Genomic DNA, 19,146 nt, shown 5'->3' on the forward strand with positions numbered 1-19,146 from the left:
TCCGCTCTTATTCCAACCACAAGTTACAGCCTGTCACAGCAGTCAGTTTTACAATTAAATACAAGAACTCCAAAACAAACACAGTTTGAGATTGTGAACATTGCTCAAGCGAATGTGCTCAGTGGCACTACAGCTGAGGCTTTAGGCCTAATTATTTGTCTGGACTCACTGCAGCACACTACTGAAAAACACAAATCGAGTAGTACTGCTGGGGCCACTCCAAAACAGAAAATACCAGTTGGGCTGGATTCTTTTCCTGGAATGATGCACGCCACTAGAACCCTGCCTGGTAAACAGACAATTAAAACTGACGCAGATGCAAAGGGCATGGTACATCCTGGTTGCTGCCAACCCATTGAATTCAGAGAAATGATCATGTGGAAACTCCATGAGATGGTATGGCTACGTCACCATGTTTACCAGCCAAGTGGCTGAGTCCTGTGGTAGCCGTTATGCATATTGGCAATATAGGAATCTGTATAGATCCAGGCAATCCAAATAAAATCTTTAAGTGTGAGCGCTATCCTGTGCGACTTTGCCACCCTAAAACGGTGCATTTAGTATGGTTAGATTTTTATAATGACCCAATTGATTTTGATAAGTAGAGGCTTTGATGACTGGAAGAAATCGGTGTTTGTTAAAAACAATATTAAGGCGTGCATTCTTTTTTAGGCCTCTTATGTTTCAACAACAGCAGATGACAAAAAGGATGTACCAACTTCAGGAGAAGAGCTCAGTGCATGTGACTACATGGCCGTAGGAAAGCAGTTCTGTCAGTGGTTCTACAACCTTGTGAACACCCAGAATCCCACACTGGGTCAAGAACCACTGCACTGGGGTCCCCAGCATTTTTGGGAGGACGCACGGCTGATGCTTTGCTACAGCGCAGAAGTGCAGCAAACGGACAGGTTTCAGGGGGCCGAGCTGGTCAGCCAGCGTTTCCTCGCTCTCGTAAGGGACGAGAGACTCTTCTTCAGCCCCAACCTGGAGCCCCACGGACTGAAGTGCGAAGCCACTCCCCACGGGCTGGTGATGGCGGCCGTAGCCGGAACAATCCACCGCGAACGGGCCTGTCTGGGAATCTTCGAGCAGGCGTTCGGCCTCATACGCTCCCCACTGGACGCCAACAGCTGGAAGATCAAGTTTACACATTTGAAAATAAGACGGCAGAATGAACTCACTGGAGAAGAGGAAATGACATCACCAGCATTAACATACAACTCAAAAGAACTTCTGTCGCTCTGTGAATGAGGATTCAAATATGCCTTTTGTAATTATATGTAGGTGAGTTAACTTGGATGAAACAAAGCACTTTATGCCAATGGTTGATGTTTATTCTCCTGGAATGGGACTACAGAAAACATTAGCGTACATAGTAGGCTATACAACAAAGTATATTTGTATATTTAAGTTTACAGGTTCGTTGCAGGCAAAAATGTAATAAAACATTTCACGTCATTGAAACTGAAGGAATGTAAAGTCTGTGGCTTTTGCTATTGGCCGACAGAGTAATTAATTCTGTGCACAGCGGGCAGAAGTAATGGTAAGTCTTCAACCAATCACAGCTCTAGATATTTGATCCTTACCCAATAAAATCTTTATGCTCAGGTCTTTTCGGCGAAAACTCCAAAAAGAAGGCTGTAGCAGGATTTAGCTATCTGGATACGCTTTTGCACTCTAAACACCAAAAAAAGGCTGTAGCAGCAAACATTGCAATATTCATGTGTAATAAAGTTAGCTGCTACAGTCTTTGTCTTTGTTACCTAATGTACATATTCTGTTTTATATATATATATATATATATATGTGTGTATGTATGTATATGTGTAAATGTGTGTGTGTTTATGTGTGTGTATATATACGTATAATACACACACACACACACACACAGATGGGTGACAAAGGAGAAATCTTAATAAATGAGTGAAGAAACATAAGTGCAGATGTTTCCATACAGATGTAGTGCATGATACAATTGAGCAATTAACATCCTATCATGCTCTGTGGCATGTATGCAAAATGCTGAGCAGGCCCAGTTGACCTTGATTTTGGATTTAAGATGGCAAGAGGAAAAGATCTAAGTGGGTTCATTATTGGGGCACGCCTACCAAGGCTGCCCCCCCCCCCCTTATCATCTGAGAGGAGGATATCCTTGTGGGGCAGGACCAGGATTGCCTCCAGGCCTCTTGGCCAGTGCTGTTATCCTTTGTTTCTCCTTTCGGTTTAATGGTTTAGTGGAACAAAACACATATAGACATATAATCAACATGCCAAAAAAACGAAATGCACACAAGGGTGAGGCAGCACACTGCTGAAGAAGGGAGATGTTTTTGCTGAGCAGTTTTTGTGGCTGGATCCTGCATCCTGGTGCAGACTTGTAGCTTTTGTGTGGCTATTCCTTTGTCTCTGTGTGGTGTTTGACAGGGAATGTTCTTTTTCATTTATGCGCAAGTTTTAGATCGAAACCTGCGGAACACTCACCATTTTTGTATCCACCGGGAAAAAGATGACTACTTTTAGTAGCCCAGGGTTAATGGTCTTCTGTAGGCCATTGTGGCAAGATGAGTGCCACCCCTCCGAACTTCCAACCCACAGAAATACTGGAAACTGCAAGTTCTTTACACACTCACATGCTCTTTTATTTCAGCCGACCTGGCTTTTAGGTACTTAAACACAAGATACGGTTTTTCTTTCCATTTTCCTTTTTATTTTTTTGTATAACCAACACAGGTTTGCGCACCAACCGATGCAGGTTGTTTCTCCGCCAGCAGCTTCTCTCTCGAAGACTCCCGGTCTCCGCTTTTAAAACCCCAGGCTCACTGTTGAACAATCAGAGGCAATCAGCGCAACCAAACAATTAGCAATTATCGGCACGGATTACCTCCACCTGACAGCTGTGACGTTGGATCCGAGAGCCGCTCTTGTCACACTCTCTCAGAGCCGACGCCAAACCGCGCCAACCCTACCACAGCCATGCTTTGGCCTGCCCTGTTTTTTCCAACACCTACAACTGTTCATATATTTTTTTGGGGTTTAGTTTTTGTGTGTCTTTTATAATGTGTTTGTTATAGTATGTTGGGGTATATTCATTTTGTAACTTTGTTTTGGGCGCAGGGGACTTTGTGTTGCATTCCAGTTCTAGTTGTCCTTGTATTGTTGGCGAATTTGGGACGTAACAATTGAGTACTCCGCTCTTATTCCAACCACAAGTTACAGCCTGTCACAGCAGTCAGTTTTACAATTAAATACAAGAACTCCAAAACAAACACAGTTTGAGATTGTGAACATTGCTCAAGCGAATGTGCTCAGTGGCACTACAGCTGAGGCTTTAGGCCTAATTATTTGTCTGGACTCACTGCAGCACACTACTGAAAAACACAAATCGAGTAGTACTGCTGGGGCCACTCCAAAACAGAAAATACCAGTTGGGCTGGATTCTTTTCCTGGAATGATGCACGCCACTAGAACCCTGCCTGGTAAACAGACAATTAAAACTGACGCAGATGCAAAGGGCATGGTACATCCTGGTTGCTGCCAACCCATTGAATTCAGAGAAATGATCATGTGGAAACTCCATGAGATGGTATGGCTACGTCACCATGTTTACCAGCCAAGTGGCTGAGTCCTGTGGTAGCCGTTATGCATATTGGCAATATAGGAATCTGTATAGATCCAGGCGATCCAAATAAAATCTTTAAGTGTGAGCGCTATCCTGTGTGACTTAGCCACCCTAAAACATGTATACTGGCAGCAGGGTGCTGGCTATGGCATACTGTTTTAGCTGCTGAATTTGGAATCCAGAAGGCAGCACGTGTCTCCTTTTCACTGTAATAAAAAAATAATGAAAAAAGGCAGTTCATAAAACTGAAATGCTTTATACTACACTGTAGACAAAATCGTGGTGAAAATATAAAACGTTGTTCACACTAAGTATAGCTGTTCAGTCATGTCAGAAAACTATTTATAGGGCCTCTTTCCTGTGATAACTCTGATGAAACAGCCAAATTAGCAGCTATACCACCATGCGCCCTGCTCCTGTCAAATGGCTGAAGCTAAACTTGTGTGGGCTTGGTTAGTACTAGGGTGGGAGACCACCTGTGAAAGCTAAGTTGCTGATGGAAGTGGTGTTGGTTGATCAGCAGAGGGCAATCTTCCCTCTGGTCGAACAAACCCCAATGCCCAAGTGCAGTGAGGGGACACTGCTGTAGGAGTGGCCATTTTTGGATGACATGTTAAACCGAGGTCTGGGGTTATTTTGAATAAGATAGCGAGTGCCGCTTTTATGGTGCCATTTTGCTTCTGAGGTAGTCCCTCAGTACGCTGGCAGCTGTAACATTTTTAGGACACCTAAATATATGAATGTATGAATAAATAATAACCAGTTGACATCTAAAACATTTCATGGTGAGTTTTTCTTGTGATAAAATGTGTAATGGTGCATTTAGTATGGTTAGATTTTTATAATGACCCAATTGATTTTGATAAGTAGAGGCTTTGATGACTGGAAGAAATCGGTGTTTGTTAAAAACAATATTAAGGCGTGCGTTCTTTTTTAGGCCTCTTATGTTTCAAAAACAGCAGATGACAAAAAGGATGTACCAAGTTCAGGAGAAGAGCTCAGTGCATGTGACTACATGGCCCTAGGAAAGCAGTTCTGCCAGTGGTTCTACAACCTTGTGAACACCCAGAATCCCACACTGGGTCAAGAACCACTGCACTGGGGTCCCCAGCATTTTTGGGAGGACGCACGGCTGATGCTTTGTTACAGTGCAGAAGTGCAGCAAACGGACAGGTTTCAGGGGGCCGAGCTGGTCAGCCAGCGTTTCCTCGCTCTCGTAAGGGACGAGAGACTCTTCTTCAGCCCCAACCTGGAGCCACATGGACTGAAGTGCGAAGCCACTCCCCACGGGCTGGTAATGGCGGCCGTAGCCGGAACAATCCACCGCGAACGGGCCTGTCTGGGAATCTTCGAGCAGGCGTTCGGCCTCATACGCTCCCCACTGGACGCCAACAGCTGGAAGATCAAGTTTACACATTTGAAAATAAGACGGCAGAATGAACTCACTGGAGAAGAGGAAATGACATCACCAGCATTAACATACAACTCAAAAGAACTTCTGTCGCTCTGTGAATGAGGATTCAAATATGCCTTTTGTAATTATATGTAGGTGATTTAACTTGGATGAAACAAAGCACTTTATGCCAATGGTTGATGTTTATTCTCCTGGAATGGGACTACAGAGAACATTAGCGTACATAGTAGGCTATACAACAAAGTATATTTGTATATTTAAGTTTACAGGTTCGTTGCAGACAAAAATGTAATAAAACATTTCACGTCATTGAAACTGAAGGAATGTAAAGTCTGTGGCTTTTGCTATTGGCCGACAGAGTAATTTATTCTGTGCACAGCGGGCAGAAGTAATGGTAAGTCTTCAACCAATCACAGCTCTAGATATTTGATCCTTACCCAATAAAATCTTTATGCTCAGGTGAAAACTCCAAAAAGAAGACTGTAGCAGGATTTAGCTATCTGGATACGCTTTTGCACTCTAAACACCAAAAAAAGGCTGTAGCAGCAAACATTGCAATATTCATGTGTAATAATGTTAGCTGCTACAGTCTTTGTCTTTGTTACCTAATGTACATATTCTGTTTTATATATATATTATATGTGTATTTATGTATATGTATGAATGTGTGTGTGTGTGTGTGTGTATATACGTATACACACACACACACACACACACACACACACACAGATGGGTGACAGGAAAAATCTTAATAAATGAGTGAAGAAACATAAGTGCAGATGTTTCCATACAGATGTAGTGCATGATACAATTGAGCAATTAACATCCTATCATGCTCTGTGGCATGTATGCAAAATGCTGAGCAGGCCCAGTTGACCTCGATTTTGGATTTAAGATGGCAAGAGGAAAAGATCTAAGTGGGTTCATTATTGGGGCATGCCTACCAAGGCTGCCCCCCCCCCTTATCATCTGAGAGGAGGATATCCTTGTGGGGCAGGACCAGGATTGCCTCCAGGCCTCTTGGCCAGTGCTGTTATCCTTTGTTTCTCCTTTCGGTTTAATGGTTTAGTGGAACAAAACACATATAGACATATAATCAACATGCCAAAAAAACAAAATGCACACAAGGGTGAGGCAGCACACTGCTGAAGAAGGGAGATGTTTTTGCTGAGCAGTTTTTGTGGCTGGATCCTGCATCGTTTCACAACTACATAATGCAACACATGTCACAATAGATAATGACCACAAACCTCTTGAAGATATCATTCAGAAATCACTGCTGTCTACCCCCCTGCACATACACAGAATACATCTTCATTTTGAGTTGTATGACCTGACTATGAAGTGCACGAGAGGAAAAGACAAGTTGTCCAGGGCACAGCTTTCAGAGAGCACTCCAGAGATGGATGGCCTAGAGTGTGTCTCCATGCTTTGCTTTGGTTCATTTAGCAACTAGAAGAACGCAGAACAGCAAGAGCACTCAAAGGAAGAACTAAGCTGTCTCCAACAGACAATTCAGCACGATTGGCCAGACCACAGATGGAAATTGCCCATTCCAGTTCAGCCATACTGGGACTCAAGAAGCCAGCTTGTTTGGTCTGACTGCAGTAAGTGTGCTAATTTTCAGAAGGCTGTCTTCTAATGTGCTACTTTTTAGAGTGGCTACCTAATCAGCCACTATAGGGCAATTGTCTGGGAAAGCACAGCCTTGTAAGAGGAAAAACGGTAGTAAGAAGAGCATGGCTAAGCCGTGGAAAGTGGTGGGAGGGAGATGTCCCGGTGGGGGTTTTGGACTTTAAGGTGATTTCGAAGTTTAGCAAGGGTGCTGGTGTGGGGTTGAAGAGCCCAGTTTCTATGCCAGCAGCATTTAAAAAGGCGATGGGTGAGATTGTATCCGCTAGGTTGCTTAGGAATGGTAATCTGTTGGTGGTGTGTACAGATGCTGAGCTGCACAATAAGATGCTTAGTGTCAAACAAATGGGGAAATGAGCAGTGGTTGGTAGTGATGTCAGGGAGATGTTGATTGAGGGGACTTAGTATGAAGGTTCTCTACTCTAACTCTAAAGTAATAGACAAGGGTAGGAAGGGGATACAAAGACTACACAAACACTGAAGACGAAATAATAAAGTTTAAAACTGAACTCGCCCTGCTGGCGAGACCCTCCCCTGGGGTCTGAGCTTGTGACACTGTCCGACTCTCTGGGAAAACAATGGCTTAAAGCTGGCAGTATACTCAGAAGAAAAAACTTCAGGATTGAGAACCACCGGTGAACATGTCCACGCACACTGTTGTTGGTATACTCAGTGAGAACACCACACCGTTTAAAGTCACTCCACGCCACTGGGGCGTGAATAATTACGAGGCAGCTGTTAACCGGGGCTGGAATCTCTACCAAATCTCCGTCTTGCGGCTACGCCATGGATGTATAAAGAGAAGGGCTACACAAGATCACAACACAAAATAAAAAGTTTTAAGTGTTTAAAGTGGCTTTAGTTTATCTAGCTATGCAAAAGAAGAAAAAAAGGCATTTTCTCTTATTTCCGAATATGTGCTAAGCATTTTGATGACTTGCTGAAACGAGTAGCACCATTCATCAAACATGCGGGAACTCACAGAATTCCAATATCTACAGAAGAGAGATTGGCGTTGACTCCCCGTACATTAGCATGTGAAGTCTGCCCTCTGAACTCTCAACCGTGACATAACCAACCATTTGATATTTGGACCAATAGCTGAGAGGGGGAGGTTGGAGAACAAGAAAGAAGTTTTCCAAAAGTTCTCCCTGGGGGCCGTCACACACCGCACCGTACAAACACACACCGCATCTTTTTGTTCTTCGGTCGTTCTCATTGCTTCATTTTTCTCAAAAAGTTCTACTTCTTACGAAGTATACTGCCTACTTAAGTCGGGCAGAGCAAACAGTGTGTGGCGGCAGGCCGAACGCTGAGATGCAGGACTGGAGAACAGGGGCCTCATTTATAGAACGGACTTAGGATCAATTTTGATCTTAAGTATGACTTACGCAGAAAACCACGTATAAGTAGTTATTTATAAAACCTTACTCTGACGTGGAAATGATCTTACACAAAGTCTAGACTTGACGTAAGTGATTTTCCTTCTGGTTATGTAGGGGTATTGCAGTTTGGGATGCATATGCGTCCAAGCCTGTGGTGAACTTTGCATTAGCTTTATGAACAATTTGATAGGAATGATCAATTAAAGGTGTGAGGAATTAATTGCCAGACGCAAGGTGTTCTGAATTAAAAACAGGATGCAATGTTCTATAAATAGTGTGTCAAATTAGAAAAAAGTCACCATGGCTTATTGGAAGACATTGAAAACCGTGCTTTAAGAAGGGAGAGAGTTTTCAGAGCCCGGAATGACTTTTTTGCGCATGATGATCTTCCAAAAAGTTTGCTTTTCTCTTTTGGTCCATGGTTATTTCTGACTAAACCCTCATTTGTGCAAGCATTATGGGGAAATTGCTGATTGTAAGGCATGTTCAGGTGCCATCAATTTTAACATAATTTGAGATTTATAGATCGCAGGTGCGTAAGTTGCAAATGGGCTTCTTAGAACCCGTGTAAGCAAGGTTTTTTTATGCTCAGTATCTTTTATGAATCGAACGTATGTACGCCGTCGGAAATGATCTTAAGACTAAGTTCAAGTATAAATCTAAGAACATTTTTATAAATGAGGCCCCAGAGGTGGACACACACACTCCTAAAGTTCCCGGCCCCCTCTAACTAAAAGAGGCGACCAGCCTCCCCTCCTAACACTCGAACGTCCCCCCTATCTCGCTATCTTCATCGCCGGCAGCACTAACAGCTGCGAACTACACCCTCCCCTAGAGTGTGCGAGTCCACAGGATGAAGAAGGCACGGCTCCCTAGCAACAACCGAAACTACTCTTGGCTCTGCTTTTTAACCCCAGTCTCATGCCGAGATCCACAGCCAAGACGGCTGTAGACAATAAGTTCCTGATTGCGCAACACCCCCCCAAGAATGTCTCCTCCCACAATAGGTTTACCACAGTAGGTGGTGATGTTGTTTGTTTTCAAAACCACTAAAAGCTGCAGAAAAAGAAGTGTGTAATGTAATTTGTTTACACAGCCATGCATACTAAACTAGACAGGCAAGCAGGCCTTGAGCTATCCTAAGCTTGTGAAGTCCCATAAGTAAGCCCGTACTTTGCATGTCGAGGGTAAAACATTGGAGCTCCCATTAAAGTGAATGGGGAATAACAGACTTTTGAAGGAAAAGAAAACAAAAAACTTTCTATATTAGTAGGCTATATTGAAACTCGATTGATGACCGTTACGTTTTATATGAAAAGCAGATAATATGACAATATCATTGTGTAATAAAATATGGACATATTAATAAATATTTGCCCAAGACTTCTGGACCAAAACAACCATTGTTTCAGAAAATGCCACCCAGCGCTTTTGCAGTAGAGGGTATTGTTCGTTACTTCTAAGGTTTCACATCCTGGTCGCTCCTACCCTCTCCAGCCCTATGCTTGTTTCTGGGCGGTGATGTGCACAGTGATTTTGCGCTAAACAGAAGGAAGGAGGGAGAAAGTCTGTGTGGGAAAGTGTGGGAATAGGTTTTTATCATTTGGAGCTTCTTGACAGAAATTAGAAAATGTCTAGATTGTCCGGAAGGGAACAGGAGGGTTGCAGGAAATTGCTAAGCTTTCTGTCATATTCCAATTTAATGGCTCTTTGTGACACTGTCACTAACAGATTGCGGATCCGGGTGTGAAACAAACAAGGTGAGGCCGAACGTTTGACAACTTTTAAAAGTATATCTTCGAAAGTTTGATCGCATGCGTAACTGCTCTGTCTTTATGTGATTATATTTGTGATCAGATCTTGTCCTTGTTTGTTTTCAGAGGCAATGGACGCTATCTTGACGTACAGTCAGAGTGCTGAAGAATTACTGCAGCGAAGGAAGATGTATCGTGACGTTATATTTCAGTACCTGAGCAGTGAGGGTATTGCAATGCCTCGCGACGCCGACAAGAATCAGCTTGTAAGGAGGGCCCTGCAGTTTTGGGCTTCGAATTCGAGGGTAAAATCAAATAACGTTAGAATCGCATACAGTTCTATAAGGAATTATCTTCTCTGTAGGATGATGCAATGTGCTAGTATTGATGGGCTACATTAATCACTATTACCCCAGTCCTAAAGTTATGATTGTAGATTGGTTGCGTGTGCCGAACTGTTTTGACATTTCAACGCAGTGTGTTAAAAGGTTTCAAACACATTAATTGTAATTTGTAACAAAAAACTGGACACAAAACTTTGACCCAAATGTGTTGAAAGTAACAAAAAAGTGGTGTCATAAAAAGTGTGTTAAATATTAATACATTCTTTCTGAGAGTGTTAGGAGTTTTAAATTTAATTCGTGACATCAGGAGTTTACAGGAGTTTACACTTAATTGGGGAGAGACTCTGGGTGAAAAACACAGCTAGGAGGAGGGGTAAGTGTCCAAAATTCCAGAGGCACTATAATAGCCCGTTCGAGGTCTGTCAGAAAGTATCCGAAGAGCTGTATGAACTGTTATTCATTATAAGTTATTCATTATAATCGCCTAAAGCCATGCTTCAATGACTCTGTTGCAGCGGTCCCATCAACCTGGTGGATCCACAGACGTCCGGATGGCACAAGGCAGAACTACCCAGCAGGGCGTTCGGGATCAACGAGACCACTGGCAGGACCGTAGGCATCATCGATACCATGGGCCGAGCCTTCAACATAATCAAAACCAACAATATCGACGTCGACGGGGCCGTCATTTTTGGCGAGACCACCGGCAGGACCTTCAGCATCAGTCAAACAACAACGTTACCTTCAATGTGAATCTGCATACAGGACCTCCAGAACCCCCAAGACCACCAACAGAGTCTTCAGCATCAGCAAGACAATCAACATCGGCAGGACCTTAAGGATTGGTGAGACTAACGACACCAGCAGGTCCAACCGCTAGCCGTCATAGTTTGAGGGGCACAACACTGACGACTACAGTGTCACAGGGCGGGGGGGGGGGGGAGTGTGAAGACTGTTTCTAATATTGTTTTTATTTTTATTGTAGTTACTGGAGTCGGCCAGTGTGTGGGATGCCCCTTTTCTAATTGAGAGCACCTGGGGGGAAACCCTATAATAAGGAAGTCCCAGTGCTTTCTGCCCCATTCTCTCCCTCTTTCTCACTGAATTCTAGGTACTCCTGCTCCAGGTCGGGCAGTTCGACGGCCCAATGGTTTTTTTCCTTCACCCTCCTTTCTTCACAAGTTTTATGTTGTACATTCACATCCCATTGTTGCAGACACACATCCACACACATTTAATATAAATTCCCTACATTTCACTCATACATGCATCATTGTCTTCTTCTTAATAAATCATTCCTTTGTTTTAAAATATACCTTGTTGTGTTGTCTCCCTTTTTGTCATGACTATAGCTTGACTCGTAACAAAATGGTGGCAGCAGAGGAATAGACTTCACAGTGTATCCTTTGTGTGTCGGCGACAGATAATTTAGCGGATTGAGTTCCATAGTTGCGTTGCGAGCTGGAGTGTGTTTATTGCCTGATGCATGGCCTTCACTCTGCTGTAACGCTTGGGAGCCACGCAAGGTTTTGTTTTCTTTGTTGTTTTTTTTGTTAATCGTGGAGGAGGAGGAAGTGTAACCCTCCGGGAATTTCTGTCCGCTGGGTTCTGCGGCTGTTTTGTCCTGCTATACTGTATACTTGGTGAGTAGTACCCTCTGATGTTCTAGGCTGGTGATTAGTTGAGCGTTGTTCCAGTCAGTGAAGTTGGACAGTGGTAACTGGGATGGGGGACGCGTTTGTTGTTGCTCTGGAGGGCGCATATAATTATTATTAATTACATTTATATAGCACTTTTCCAGATGCTCAAAGTGCTTTACAGTGAAGGGGAACTCACCTCACCCACCACCAATGTGTAGCACCCACCTGGGTGATGCACGGCAGCCATTTTGCGCCAGAACGCTCACCACACATTAGCGAAGGTGGAGAGGGAGAGAAAATTTATTTAGCCAATTAAATCTGGGGATAATTTTTTTTAGTGGCAAGCTTTTGCGAAAGCCAGAGATGGTGTCTATCCTTCGACTGTTGGGGAATTTGCCTAAATTTGTTTGGAAATTTGAATTGGAAATTTGAGATTTGAATCATATGCTCCACAGTCACCAGATCTCATCCCAAGTGAACACCTATGAGAGATTTTAGACCGACTTCTTTGACAGCACTCTTCACCACCATCATAAAAAACACAAAATGAGGGAATATCTTTTGGAAGAATGGTGTTCCATCACTCCAGTACAGTTTCAGAGACTTGTAGAATCTATGCTGTTCATCAGACACATCACAAAGCTGTTCTGTAAAGTTGTGGTAGACCAGCACCTTACTACATTACATTACATTACATTACAGGCATTTGGCAGACGCTCTTATCCAGAGCGACGTACAACAAAGTGTATAACCATAACCAGGAACAAGTATGACGAAAACCCTAGAGAAAAGTACCGGTCCAAGTGCAGGGAACAACCGCATAGTTCAACTTGGACCCTGAAGGTTAAACTGATTAACACTAATACAACGAGAACAGCAACAACGCAGTCTATGGAAAAAATACAAGCAGTAGTTAAGACAGGTGCATAAACTAAGTCACCTACGAAACAGCTACCTAGTTACAACCCTAAGCTTACAGTCATTTAAGAGATTACAGGGAGGTAGGGAGGGATGGGGAGGGGTTCAGCCTGAAGAGGTGAGTCTTCAGTCGTCGCTTGAAATGGGTCAGTGTCTCAGCTGTTCTGACCTCCACGGGGAGGTCATTCCACCATCGTGGGGCCAGAACAGACAGGAGACGTGTTCTGGAAGTGCAGGTGCGAAGAGGGGGAGGTGCCAGGCATCCTGAGGTAGCAGAACGGAGGGATCTGGCTGGCATGTAGGGTTTGAATATCTTGTGGAGGTATGCTGGGGCTGATCCCTTGACTGCCTGGTATGCCAGGACCAATGTTTTAAATTTGATGCGAGCTATAAAAGCAGCCAGTGGAGGGTATTGAGCAGGGGAGTGACGTGGGAGTGTCTGGGGAGGTTGAAGACCAGACGAGCTGCAGCATTCTGAATGAGTTGCAGGGGTCTGGTGGCAGATGCCGGTAGTCCAGCCAGAAGAGAGTTGCAGTAGTCCAGGCGGGATAGAAGCATTGCTTGGACCAGGAACTGGGTTGAGTAGGTGGTGAGAAAGGGGCGGATTCTCCGGATGTTATACAGGAAAAATCTGCATGCCCGGCTTACTGCTGCGACGTTCTTGGAGAGGGACAACCTGTTGTCCATCACCACTCCGAGATTCTTGGCACAGAGTGATGATGTTGGTTTTCCTTCAAACCTTATGTTGGTTTTCCTTCAATTTGTCACTTGTGTGTATATATTATAGTCACAAGCTACAAATCTGCAGGGGTCCAGTAAACCGGGCCTAACTATAAGCAAAGCGGAAGGTCTACCAAGGCTGCCCCCCTATACTGCCAATAGATCCTAGATGAATAAAGTCATTAAGAGGGAGTGCTATCCTGTGCGCACCATAGAATAACTTGTTTTCACAATGCCTGGCGCAAAGGTCTTCTCAGTTTTGGATGCTAAATCAGGATTTATTCAGATAGAACTAGATGATGCATCAACCTTTCTCACAGCCTTCAATATTCCAATTGACGATTTAGGTGGTTGAGACTCCCATTTGGTTTAAAATGTGTGCCCAAAGTTTTCCAATGTATTATGGATGAAATACTGGAGGACATTGCTGGTGCCATAAGTGTAATGGATGACATTCTCATTGCGGCACCCACAGTGAAGGAGCACTATGCAATTCTCTGCCAAGTGGTTGAGAGGGCCACAAGCTACAGTCTGAAGGTTAATTTCAACAAATGTCACAAATTTGTTGGCGAAACATTGGAGCTCCCATTAAAGTGAATGGAGAATATCAGACTTTTGAAGGCAACATGTCCTTGATGGTATTTTGAAACTCGATCGAGGGCCGTTACGTTTTGTATGAAAAGCAGATTGAAAAATATGCATTATGTAATAAAATATGCACATTTTTATAAATATTTTCCCAAGACTTCTGGTCCAAAACAACCATTGTTTCAGAAACTGTGCATATATTGAAGTTTATGATCACAAAAAATGGACCGACAAGGTTTTCTTTGGTTGTTAAGTAACAATAAAGTGGTAACACAAAAAGTGTTTTGGATATTAACACATCCTTTCTGAGAGTGTTGGGAGTTTTAAATTTCATTCGTGACATCAAGGTTTCACTTCACTGAAAACGAAAGTGTAACCATTTCCGGAAAATGTCACCTTTTACGCATGCTTATTGTTGACCGAAAGTAACGCGCACCTGGATTGATTGAGGAGGCGCTGGCTGGCGGAACATAAACGGAAAGAAAAGAAGCCACCGCACAAACATGCTTAGATGCACGGAGTATCTTCATACTATTTAAAAACAAACTGACGTTTCGGCAAACGGGTGCCTTCGTCAGGGCAAGAGTGCGGAAGCTTCTTTTCTTTCTCTATTTGAATATATTTTGACTCGCTGCATAGTGTAGCTTACATTTCATGCAAATGATCATCAAGTGGCGTACTTCGCGTGAGTACAGTGTTCCGGGTATTGAGAAGAGGTTTTAGCGAAGATGGTGGATGGTTTTCAATTCCATCTATAGCGCTTGCAGTGTCCACAAGTTGTCAGATCTTAGCCATTTTGGAACTTAATGGACATGTGTCGAATTCTAACGATCTTTTTATGTAGAAATTTAGATGTCTGTCCGAGTTGCACACCGATGTGACACAATTTACTTTAGCACAAGATGGGAAGCCATCTAGTTTCTTGGTTGTTTGAGAAAGTGTGTATTCATTTTAACTTTTCACTCCGTCAGGCTAATTGTCTGACCAAAGGTAGAACTTACTAGGGAAATATGCATGTGGAAGTAGCCTACCTTGTAGCTAGTCGCCTTGTTCATATAAAATGTTTTTCATCTAAGTGGGTTATCATCAGAATGTTTTCTCGACCCCCTGGGCACAGATAATCAGTCTTTCAAGCAAAATACTGAAATAGCTCACTTGTCACAAGGATGGAAAAGATACACTATGGATTGAGTTCCATAGTTGCGTTGCGAGCTGGAGTGTGTTTATTGCCTGATGCATGGCCTTCACTCTGCTGTAACATTTAGGAGCCACGCAAGGTTTTGTTTTCTTTGTTGTTTTTTTTTTCTTAATCATCTCTGGAGGAGGAGGAAGTGTAACCATCCGGGAATTTCTGTCTGCTGGGTTCTGCGGCTGTTTTGTCCTGCTACTGTATACTTGGTGAGTAGTACCTTCCGATGTTCTAGGCTGGTGATTAGTTGAGCGTTGTTCCAGTCAGTGAAGTTGGACAGTGGTAACTGGGATGGGGGACGCTTTTGTTGTTGCTCTGGAGGGCGCATATAATGGTGTCTCTATCCTTCGACTGTTGGGGAGTTTTCCTAAATTTGTTTGGAAATTTGAATTGGAAATTTGAGATTTGAATCATATGCTCCACAGTCACCAGATCTCATCCCAAGTGAACACCTATGAGAGATTTTAGACCGACTTGTTTAACAGCACTCTTCACCACCATCATAAAAAACACAAAATGAGGGAATATCTTTTGGAAGAATGGTGTTCCATCACTCCAGTACAGTTTCAGAGACTTGTAGAATCTATGCTGTTCATCAGACACATCACAAAGCTGTTCTGTAAAGTTGTGGTAGACCAGCACCTTACTACATTACATTACATTACATTACAGGCATTTGGCAGATGCTCTTATCCAGAGCGACGTACAACAAAGTGTATAACCATAACCAGAAACAAGTATGACGAAAACCCTAGAGAAAAGTACCGGTCCAAGTGCAGGGAACAACCGCATAGTTCAACTTGGACCCTGAAGGTTAAACTGATTAACACTAATACAACGAGAACAGCAACAACGCAGTCTATGGAAAAAATACAAGCAGTAGTTAAGACAGGTGCATAAACTAAGTCACCTACGAAACAGCTACCTAGTTACAACCCTAAGCTTACAGTCATTTAAGAGATTACAGGGAGGTAGGGAGGGATGGGGAGAGGTGCAGCCTGAAGAGGTGAGTCTTCAGTCGTCGCTTGAAATGGGTCAGTGTCTCAGCTGTTCTGACCTCCACGGGGAGGTCATTCCACCATCGTGGGGCCAGAACAGACAGGAGACGTGTTCTGGAAGTGCAGGTGCAAAGAGGGGGAGGTGCCAGGCATCCTGCGGTAGCAGAACGGAGGGATCTGGCTGGCATGTAGGGTTTGAATATCTTGTGGAGGTATGCTGGGGCTGATCCCTTGACTGCCTGGTATGCCAGCACCAATGTTTTAAATTTGATGCGAGCTATAAAAGCAGCCAGTGGAGGGTATTGAGCAGGAGAGTGACGTGGGAGTGTCTGGGGAGGTTGAAGACCAGACGAGCTGCAGCATTCTGAATGAGTTGCAGGGGTCTGGTGGCAGATGCCGGTAGTCCAGCCAGAAGAGAGTTGCAGTAGTCCAGGCGGGATAGAAGCATTGCTTGGACCAGGAACTGGGTTGAGTAGGTGGTGAGAAAGGGGCGGATTCTCCGGATGTTATACAGGAAAAATCTGCATGCCCGGCTTACTGCTGCGACGTTCTTGGAGAGGGATAACCTGTTGTCCATCACCACTCCGAGATTCTTGGCACAGGGTGATGATGTTGGTTTTCCTTCAAACCTTATGTTGGTTTTCCTTCAATTTGTCACTTGTGTGTATATATTATAGTCACGAGCTACAAATCTGCAGGGGTCCAGTAAACCGGGCCTAACTATAAGCAAAGCGGAAGGTCTACCAAGGCTGCCCCCCTATACTGCCAATAGATCCTAGATGAATAAAGTCATTAAGAGGGAGTGCTATCCTGTGCGCACCATAGAATAACTTGTTTTCACAATGCCTGGCGCAAAGGTCTTCTCAGTTTTGGATACTAAATCAGGATTTATTCAGATAGAATTAGATGATGCATCAGTCTTTCTCACAGCCTTCAATATTCCAATTGGACGATTTAGGTGGTTGAGACTCCCATTTGGTTTAAAATGTGCGCCCAAAGTTTTCCAATGTATTATGGATGAAATACTGGAGGACATTGCTGTTGCCATAAGTGTAATGGATGACATTCTCATTGCGGCACCCACAGTGAAGGAGCACTATGCAATTCTCTGCCAAGTGGTTGAGAGGGCCACAAGCTACAATCTGAAGCTTAATTTCAACAAATGTCACAAATTTGTTGGCGAAACATTGGAGCTCCCATTAAAGTGAATGGAGAATATCAGACTTTTGAAGGCAACATGTCCTCGATGGTATTTTGAAACTCGATCGAGGGCCGTTACGTTTTGTATGAAAAGCAGATTGAAAAATATGCATTATGTAATAAAATATGCACATTTCGTAAATGTAGATGAACTTGCAGCAGTTTACAGTAGACTGGACGACTGTCTTAATTTTTCATGAAGAAATTAGAGCTGAGTGTGGCGAACTGTTTTGACATTTCATCTCTTTCTACTGATATTGGCAATTCCTGTTAGTTGTTATTGAGGCTACATTTTTATAGCAAGTGTTACAAGCTAAACATTGATTTGTAAATTGTTCACTGTCGAAACAGATTTTAAACGCGTGGTCATTTTAGCACACCTCCATTTCTAGGTTAGGGCGACAGATTCCTTGTTACTCTCACGTTTACGTTACTAACACGTTTAACTCTCTGTTAAAACGTTTCCCTTTCAAACACAGGAATTGCTTGTGACAAAAAAACTGGACGCAAAACTTTGACCCAAAATCTGTTGAAAGTAACAATAAAGTGGTAACACAAAAAGTGTTTTGGATATTAATACATCCTTTCTGAGAGTGTTGGGAGTTTTAAATTTCATTCGTGACATCAAGGTTTCACTTCACTGAAAACGAAAGTGTAACCATTTCCGGAAAATGTCACCTTTTACGCATGCTTATTGTTGAACGAATGTAACGCGCACCTGGATTGATTGAGGAGGCGCTGGCTGGCGGAACATAAACGGAAAGAAAAGAAGCCACCGCACAAACATGCTTAGATGCACGGAGTATCTTCATACTATTTGAAAACACAAAAAGTGTTTTAGATATTAACACATCCTTTCTGAGAGTGTTGGGAGTTTTAAATTTCATTCGTGACATCAAGGTTTCACTTCACTGAAAACGAAAGTGTAACCATTTCCGGAAAATGTCACCTTTTACGCATGCTTATTGTTGACCGAAAGTTACGCGCACCTGGATTGATTGAGGAGGCGCTGGCTGGCGGAACATAAACGGAAAGAAAAGAACCCACCGCACAAACATGTTTAGATGCACGGAGTATCTTCATACTATTTGAAAACAAACTGACGTTTCGGCAAACGGGTGCCTTCGTCAGGGCAAGAGTGCGGCAGCTTCTTTTCTTTCTCTATTTGAATATATTTTGACTCGCTGCATAGTGTAGTTTACATTTCATGCAAATGATCATCAGAATGGAAAAGATATAATCGACTCTCATTCACCAAAGAATATTGCTTCCTCTTTTAAATTTGATTCATACAGAAAAAATCCTCCCTGGAGTGTGTGTGTGTGCGTGCGTGTGCACGTGTGCACGTGCAATGTCTGTGTAAATTCTAAATTAAATTCTAAATTAGAATTTACACTGAGGAACAAATTGAAATTTTGATTTTGGAATAAGAGATGAAATGTCAAAATAGTCTGCAGTAGTGGAGAAGCACTGATATAATTAGTTTAGTTACAGAAGTATTATTTTATGTTTCTATTCAATTTTTGGATACAAATTATATTGTGAATAGCAATTATTATCAAATGTGCAGCCATTTTCTTGGATCCAATTAAATTCATTTGAGCAAATAAGTTCATCTGTCGGTCATTGTGTACAAACTTACAAGCTATTCTAAAGAAACAATCCAATAAACAGAAAATTTGCAAGATTTTTGCCCTTTAAAGGTTAATAAATGATGAAGCTTTGCATATCTCCATACACAAAAG

The 19,146-nt window shown here is 43.0% G+C and overlaps 2 protein-coding genes across 2 annotated transcripts; both read left to right on the forward strand.

The window, feature by feature from the left end:
• The first annotated feature begins 727 nt into the window (after window positions 1-727).
• Window positions 728-1,673, forward strand: LOC118214337 (uncharacterized protein C3orf38 homolog). The gene has a single exon (XM_035394232.1). The coding sequence runs from the start codon at window positions 751-753 to the stop codon at window positions 1,249-1,251; it is 501 nt and encodes a 166-aa protein (XP_035250123.1). The 5' UTR covers window positions 728-750; the 3' UTR covers window positions 1,252-1,673.
• Window positions 1,674-4,631: 2,958 nt separating this feature from the next.
• LOC118214335 (uncharacterized protein C3orf38 homolog) lies at window positions 4,632-10,202 on the forward strand. Its single transcript, XM_035394231.1, has 2 exons — window positions 4,632-5,168; window positions 9,931-10,202. Exon 1 carries the CDS (start codon window positions 4,635-4,637, stop codon window positions 5,133-5,135), a length of 501 nt encoding a protein of 166 aa, XP_035250122.1. The 5' UTR covers window positions 4,632-4,634; the 3' UTR covers window positions 5,136-5,168; window positions 9,931-10,202.
• Window positions 10,203-19,146: the final 8,944 nt, after the last annotated feature.

The sequence above is a fragment of the Anguilla anguilla genome, chromosome 15, assembly GCF_013347855.1.
Source record: "Anguilla anguilla isolate fAngAng1 chromosome 15, fAngAng1.pri, whole genome shotgun sequence".
Lineage (NCBI taxonomy): Eukaryota > Metazoa > Chordata > Actinopteri > Anguilliformes > Anguillidae > Anguilla > Anguilla anguilla.